Here is a 7,376-nt window from a genome sequence, read left to right as displayed (position 1 = left end):
TAAGTAAATAAAGTCTTGTACCACATTTGACTGTGGAGGCAGGTGCCACTATCTTAAATAATAATGACTTCTAGACAACAGACAAATAATGAACAATATACTGCACAAATTTTATTTATCCTTAAGATATTCAAGAAATTAAATTTCTTTTAAGAAATTAGAATTTCTTAGATTAGAATTAGAAATTAGAATTTTAGAAGAATTTAAATTTCTTTAGTACCCTGAATAGTTATGAAACTAGTTTCTTTCAGAAGGTGTTCTGCAGAAAAGAAGGATATGGTGTCCATTTGAGTTCCATCTTGCCCAGGACTGGTTTCCTCTCTGCTGTCAGCATGGCAACATTGCTTAGAACTGTGTGGTCCAGCTTCTTTTGGATGCGTTCAGTAGCAACCTGTAAGCAGGCCTCGCTGCAAAGTAAGTAGTGATGAAATTGTAGAAGTCCTGTACTAAAATTTGTTCTTGGAGACTCTCTTTCCTGTATTGCTTAAAGTAATGGAAGCATGGAAGTGAATTTTTACTTGAGCAGAATAAAGTCTGGCATTCTGTGTTCTGTGCTAATAATTAAAGGATATCTTGATTTGTTTTTTTTTCTTTTAAAGCTTCCATGGTTCACAAATGACATTAATCTATTAATTAGCTTGTAAATACCACTCCTCTTACCACTGATTATATTTGAAGCTTTAAATTTATTTTTTCAGACTTACAAACAGTGGTGAGAAAAGGCTACAGTAAAATCTCATTATTTAACATAAACAGACAGCAAGTGAAAACAGGCATGTTTCATGTTAGATTTTTGTCCATGTTTTGGCTGTCAGTAGAAGGATGTAGGAGAGAGAGTAAAGGTAGTAGAAAAGATAGGAATTTAGAGAATACAATGGACATGTTACATCTTAGTGGGCAAGGAGGGAAAATAAATCTTGGGAACAAATAGAAACTATTTGCAGTAATATTGTACCAGAACTCCATTTCTTAATAACGAAGAATGGTTTAATTGGAAAAACTGAAGCATGGAAGTGCTAACAGAAACTCTAAGAATTTTATATCTAAAATATATATTTAAATATATTAGCTATATCTAAATTTAAATTTAAGAATTTTACATCTAAAATATTTCTGAGAGGAAAATAGGCACACAAAAGTTTCTTCTTAATTCTTTCAGCTTTCCTAATTTTGACAAATTGAATGCTCTCCCCCTCCATTATGAACAGCTAAGAAGAATCCTATTTGTATTAAAACTAAAGACTGTCAACATAAACTAACATGTCAGAAAAACTTGAAACCTTTTTACAACTTATTTGAAAACAGAAGGCTCAGAACATGCCAAGACTTAGTTCTTGTGATCGTAATTCAGTTCTTAAAGTGTAGGGGTAGAAGAAGCTTCAGTGGACTCAAACTTATATGTGGGTTTGTGTCAGGTTCCAGCAGTAAAGGAAGCGGTTTGCCGGTAAAAGTCAGCTACAGGCACCTCCCAGGCCCGTCACAGGCATGCACGCCTGCATGGTCGTGGAAGGCAAGATGCCTGTGGTATGGTTCCTGTACGGGACTATTAGTATACACCTTGCATTAGGTTTACGATTGGACTGAATCTTAAAGGTCTTCTAAATGATTCTATGAAAAAATGGGAATGGAATCATGGGAAAACTCAGTTGGAAGGGATTTTGGGTGGTCTGTAGTCCAACCTCCTGCTCAAAGCAGGCTCAGCTCTGCAATCATAGCAGGTCAACCAGGGCTTTGTCCAGCTGGGTCTTTGAAACCTCCGAGGAGAGAAACTGTAGAAACCTGCTTGAGCCCCAGTCCCACTGGCTGGCTGTCCTTGTGATGAAAACATTTCTCTACATATCCATCCAGAGCCTCTCGTTTCAACTTACAGGTGGTGTTACATGTCCTCCCACCATGCACCACTGTGAACAGACTGGCTCCTTCTCCTCAGTAACCCCAGTCCTCATATGTAGTCACTAGGGGCTGCTGTTAGGTCTCCCCAAAACTGTCTCTGCTTCAGGTTGAACCAGCTCCAGCCCCTCATCCTGTCTTCCCAGGGCAGGTGCAGCAGCCCTTGACCATCTTGGTGGGCCTTCACTGAACTCATTCAAGTTTATCTTTTATTAAAGGGCCCCAAACTGGCCATGGTATCTAGATGTGGTCTAACAGGTGCTGAGTAGAGTGACAATATCCCTTCCCTCAGTCCACTTAGTACAGTCTGAGATGCTGTTGGCCTTCTTCACTACTTGCAACTGCTTTCCTTGGAGCAACAGGAACCTGGGGAAAGGGGTAAAGTTCTCAAGCATTACAGCAGCCAAGACATTATAGTTTTGTGTTTTGTATAACATGGCAGTTGCCAGCAGAGTACAAATTTCATTTTTTATAATAAACACGGTTATGAAATTATGATCTTCCCTATAAGTCATAAGGTAATGTGTAAGGTAATGTAAAGAATATGCTCTAATGGTAAAATCTATAGGTATTTTGTTTTCCTAAAAGTCACCATACGAACGATAGAATTGGAAAGGTAAATGTAGGCCATAGCTACCTAGATATACTGTATTTTTGATTGCACTAGAAATCTGTGTAGTAAAGTCAACTTCTATTTAGACAGGATTTGGGTTTTGTTAATCTATGTATGAGTATAATCCCTGTTTAAGACTTAGAATGAAAATGTAAACATTCTGAAATTTGGCACAGCTCTTCTTGTTTTTACATTAGTGTTCTTTACTTTTTTTTTGGTGGTTGTTTTTGTTTTGTTTTGTTTTTTTATGCAGGTGGAGCTGTGTATTGTGCTTGCCATAAATCGACATACTCAGTTCTCCCTGAAGACTACAACTGGTACTTAAAAGTCCTTTGATGTGTGGCCTTTTCATGTGATGATTATTTTAGGGCTATTGTCTCTGTCGTGAAGTTGTCATATAATGGTATCAAATACACTGTCTGCCAGTTTTGGATATATGTAATAATTTTAACTAAAGTACTGTTTCTGATTATAATGACTGTGAAGTTACTATTTCAAAAAACAAGTGTAATGAAAAATGATGCAGAGCTCATTCTAAACATGGTGATGACCCCAGTACTGCTGCAGTTTTGTTTATGGAAGAACAAAAGTAGCTGAGCAGTCATTTTCATTGGTGCTTGTTGTTAAGACAGAGTTGTGGTATTTTTGTGCTGCTGCATGGCAAACTTGCATAGAAACTGAAAAAGATGATAAAAATATAGTGAGAAACACAGCATCCGTGTCATGCAAGGTTTAGGAAGCTAATGCGTCATGGCAAGGGGAAGGAAGGTGAGAAAAGTCGTGTTGCCCCAAGGAACCTCTCAGTAGGACTTGTTCATCATGCTCATCATCTTTTACCAGATATAAAAGTTGGAACCCCAAACAGAGCTTTGTTTCCTGTTCTTTGTTTTGTCGGTGCCATATGTTTTATAAAGGCATGTTGTCCTAGAGATCGTTATCCCTGTCTGTTACTACAGTTTTATATGCAATTACTCAAAGTGTTAAAGGTTTTTTTTTTCCAACCTGTATTTCCAGCTATCTTTAATACTCTGTTAGCCCTTTTTCCCTCTCCATCCAAATAAGAAACGCGAAGATTGCGGGGCAGGGGGAGTGGAAGGGAAGGAGTTCAGAAGTTCAGATCAAGTATTTGTGACCCTTATTTTATTAGTGTTTATTTTATAAAAGATTCTTAAGAATTCATAAATGCAGCGTCAAATCAGGTTTTCTTTGGGACTCGGGCTGCTCAGTTGCTCAGCATTTCTGAAAATTGTAAGGGATATATTTAAGAGTGTAAGTTTTTATTTTTATAGCAAAGTGGAACTTGCAGTGACATCAGATTTGAAGACAATTGTCTGCTACCACCCTTCGCTTGAGATTCCATACGAGCATACAAAAGTATGTCCAAATGTACACATTTATATTTCTTACTCTTGTAAAGGCATAAATAGTTTGTAATTTTGAGTCTCTGGGGCATTTTTTAAATACTGAGATACTTTTTAGTACGTGGTCAGCATGTCTGTGAAGTAAGTGAATGATGACTATAGCTGCTGCCATGAGGAGGACCTCATTCTTAGTTGAATTGAGGAAAAGGTGCAGTGTAGGAAATGCTCAGGTATCACAGCATATACTAACTCAAGTAGAATTAAATGAGGCACTGAAATACTTGTGCACTACAGAGAAAACTACTGTCTGTCGACAAGTGTACTCCTCAAGGAGGGTGTTTGAAATGGAGGTTATAGTTCACACATCCTAATGTGTACAACAGCTGCAGCGCTCTGGGCAAGAAGGTATAAAGAAGTGCTGCTGTGGCTGTTTCCAACTCAAACTTTAAGTTCCATTCAGCATTATGGGTTCATAAACGCCACAAAAAAAACTTCCAATATTGAATTTTTACCTATCAGTAGCACTTTCGATGTGTTCTTTACACAGACGAAAGTGAAGTCTCGATAAACTTTTCTAGTGTACGCTTTTTGTTTCGGTTTCCAGTTGTCACACGCTGGTAAAGTACTGCAGATGGTAGCTATGTTGCTGAAGTACCCAATGTGAAAATTCTCCTTTGAAAACTTAAAACATTTTAGCACCCTTTGCCTGCAAGTTACGTATCAGTATTTTTAAGTTTATCAGTTGCATCTGCCTCAGGAAGAACAGGTGTAAAAGACTAAAACAAGGAAAACTATTTGTAATAGTTCAGGTTGAGAACAAAGGGCTTGGTTTTAGCAGATGCACAACCAGTTAGAAGTGACATACTTCTCCAAGGCACAGATCATCTAAAAGCTTTTTTAGTGATGATGATCGTCACTACGAATAAAATTCTAAATAGGAATAATACGAGTACTTCAGCATTAGTAGAACTGAAGCTTATGATTCAGCTAGTGAATTGTAAGGGTGAGATCAGCAATAATGATGACAGCAGTGCTGATTTTAGGGGTAGGGTAATTGGCTATAGCACCTGGGGTAATTAGATGTTTCTAGACACCTGCTCCACAGTGGTGCGGTTTTGTTCAGAGTGGGTGGTGGGGGTGATAAACAGCCTTTACGATTACAGGCATTCATCTATATTCCTTTGGTTTCAGCTGTTAAGAGTAAATTGTAATGCTGTCTATGTAGCTTGACTTTCTGATTTTTCTCAAAAAAAGGAGAAAAAAGAAATCATACACTACTGTTTTTATAGCCCATACCTCGACCAGATCCGGTGAATAATAAAGAAGAAACCCTCGATCAAGTTTTGAAATCCAGATTGAATGAAAAAGAGCTAAAGAACAATAGAGGTCCTACAATCGAAGAGCTCAGCAAAATGTTTTACACAACAAAACATCGCTGGTATCCTGTGGGACAGTAAGTATTTTCTTTTCAATATTTGTTCCTTTTGGAGGTAAAGGGAAATACAGGGCTATTTGAATGACCAGATTCAACCTAAGATAAGTCACGTGAGACAAGATACTGTTAGCACAAGGGTTACTACATAAAACTGTGTAAATGGAAGACTGTATTTCATAAGGTTTTTTTAACACCGCCCCTTTGGTAGCCTTTGCAACTTTTTTTTTTGGCAAAATGTGTTGCAGAGTAGAAACGTGGTTCAGGTGATTTACTAAAGCTGCATAAGAAAATCTGGTATGTAAAATACCCTCGGTGGACTCAAATGCAGCTTGGAAACATGCGTTGTCTATTCCCTAACAATTAAAAAAAACAAAAAACAAACAAACAACAACAACAAAAAAAACAAAACAAAACAAAAAAAAAAACCACAACCAAAAACCTTAATGAGATGATTCTCAGACTTAAGAATAGTAGAGGTTTTTCACTGAAATGGTGAAAAGTGCACCTTGGTGTGCCTTTTATTCAGAAAGTGAGGAGGAGGAGAGGTACAAATATGCATGACTAAGCTTGAAGAGGAACTATATACATTCAGCTATACTAATGGAAACAAACAGAATTCTAGTTTGTGTCACTCCTTTCCAGTCCATGTTGCTATGCCTTTTGGTAGCTGCTAATTTTTGTCGCTATGGAGACTTGGTACAGGCAGAATTTTATTTTTTTTTCACAGAAAACTTTTTAATTACTGTGTTTGGGAGTAGATAAAAGGAATGAAATGATAGAGCTTTCTGTGTCCAAAGGGTAGCTGTCACTTTAATGAGCATTAATGAAGATCTTCCTTGTTTTAGGGTGCATAATTAAGCGGAAAGTAGGGATCATTTTTGCTGTGAAGAATTTGGGATTTAGTTTGTCTGCAAAATGTTACACTATTTAATGTACAGTCTGGCATAACTCCTTTAAACATGAAGTCTCTTTGTTCTGTAGCAATCATTTTAGCCAAAGAAAAAGCTGACTGTAATAAAACTAACATGACACAATGGATTAAGAATAAACAGCAGCCTTTGTACCTATGCGGCTGCAGAACTGATGGGATTATTGCGTCCTTGCAGCAGATGTACCAACAGAAATGAGTAGCGTTATGTAACTTCATGAAGAAGAGTGATGACATCTCCCGAGTGGTGATGGGTTGTGCTCATATGTCCTTTGTTTTGCTTACTCCTGTAACCTCGGATCACTCGCTGGGGGCAGAAGCATCAGGAGAATCAAAAGACTCTGTGCACCTTGCATTCACTGCAGCCTTTTTTTTGTCTTCTAGGTATCACAGAAGACGCAAGAATCCTAATCCTCCTAAAGACCGATAATTAAGATAACTTCTTGTTCATCAGCACCTTGCTATTAATCTTTATTGGAAATAAAAATTACAGAAAGTGAGATGTTTGGCAATTCTGTGTGAGTGCTATAACAAAACCAAACTTTACTAAATTTAACTTATTTTCTACTTCAGCTAGTTGACAGGAAAACAACAAAACTGCACTAAGAAAACAAGGACTCGGTGAAGGCTGTTTTGTGTGCATGATCAGCACGTGCTTGTCTTAGAACTGGATGTAACAGGTGGTGGAATGCTCCGATTAAACTAGATCAGAGGATTATCGTTGGTAAAGTGAATGCATAGAAGTACTATGTCAAAATGGGAAGTCTAGAACTGGACATGTTAGGGTTTGGTGTTATTTTGGGGGATAATTTTTTCTTCTTTAGAAATGTAGTAACTGAAATGCAGGTGAGCTTGAATACCAAGGTGAAATAGTATTGACGAAAAATATTATGAGGTATTTATGAAAACAATCAAATAGTTTTGCTGCTTCTCTTACACTTGTAAGATACCCGATTCCACATTTAATCTTACGTCAGCCAAGCGATTGTATTTCAGGCTATTGTCATGTACTGAAAACTGTGCAACTTGGTTTCATTTTAGCTTCTGAGGCATAACAACTCACCCTTCTAAATCACCCAGTATTCCCAAATATCTGAGAGCGCTTCTGTGCGCATTCGTGGTTCGTTGGGGGTTGGTTGATTGGTTTTG

General features: G+C 37.6%; 1 protein-coding gene across 1 annotated transcript; it reads left to right on the top strand.

Annotated features, from left to right (window-relative positions):
• Nucleotides 1-257: 257 nt before the first annotated feature.
• MRPL42 (mitochondrial ribosomal protein L42) lies at nucleotides 258-6,737 on the top strand. The gene is made up of 5 exons (XM_010291943.1): nucleotides 258-414; nucleotides 2,757-2,820; nucleotides 3,793-3,877; nucleotides 5,154-5,317; nucleotides 6,612-6,737. Exons 1-5 carry the CDS (start codon nucleotides 333-335, stop codon nucleotides 6,655-6,657), a joined length of 441 nt encoding a protein of 146 aa, XP_010290245.1. The 5' UTR covers nucleotides 258-332; the 3' UTR covers nucleotides 6,658-6,737.
• The last annotated feature ends 639 nt before the right edge of the window (nucleotides 6,738-7,376 follow it).

Source organism: Phaethon lepturus, unplaced genomic scaffold (assembly GCF_000687285.1).
Source record: "Phaethon lepturus isolate BGI_N335 unplaced genomic scaffold, ASM68728v1 scaffold37407, whole genome shotgun sequence".
NCBI lineage: Eukaryota > Metazoa > Chordata > Aves > Phaethontiformes > Phaethontidae > Phaethon > Phaethon lepturus.
This window is presented reverse-complemented; position numbering and strand designations above follow the sequence as displayed.

Coding starts and splice junctions, on each gene's coding strand:
- MRPL42 (XM_010291943.1), top strand. CDS start 333: ATGGCAACATTGCTTAGAACTGTGTGGTCCAGCTTCTTTTGGATGCGT. Junction 2,821..3,792: donor CTCCCTGAAGACTACAACTG/GTACTTAAAAGT, acceptor TTATTTTTATAG/CAAAGTGGAACTTGCAGTGA. Junction 5,318..6,611: donor CGCTGGTATCCTGTGGGACA/GTAAGTATTTTC, acceptor TTTGTCTTCTAG/GTATCACAGAAGACGCAAGA.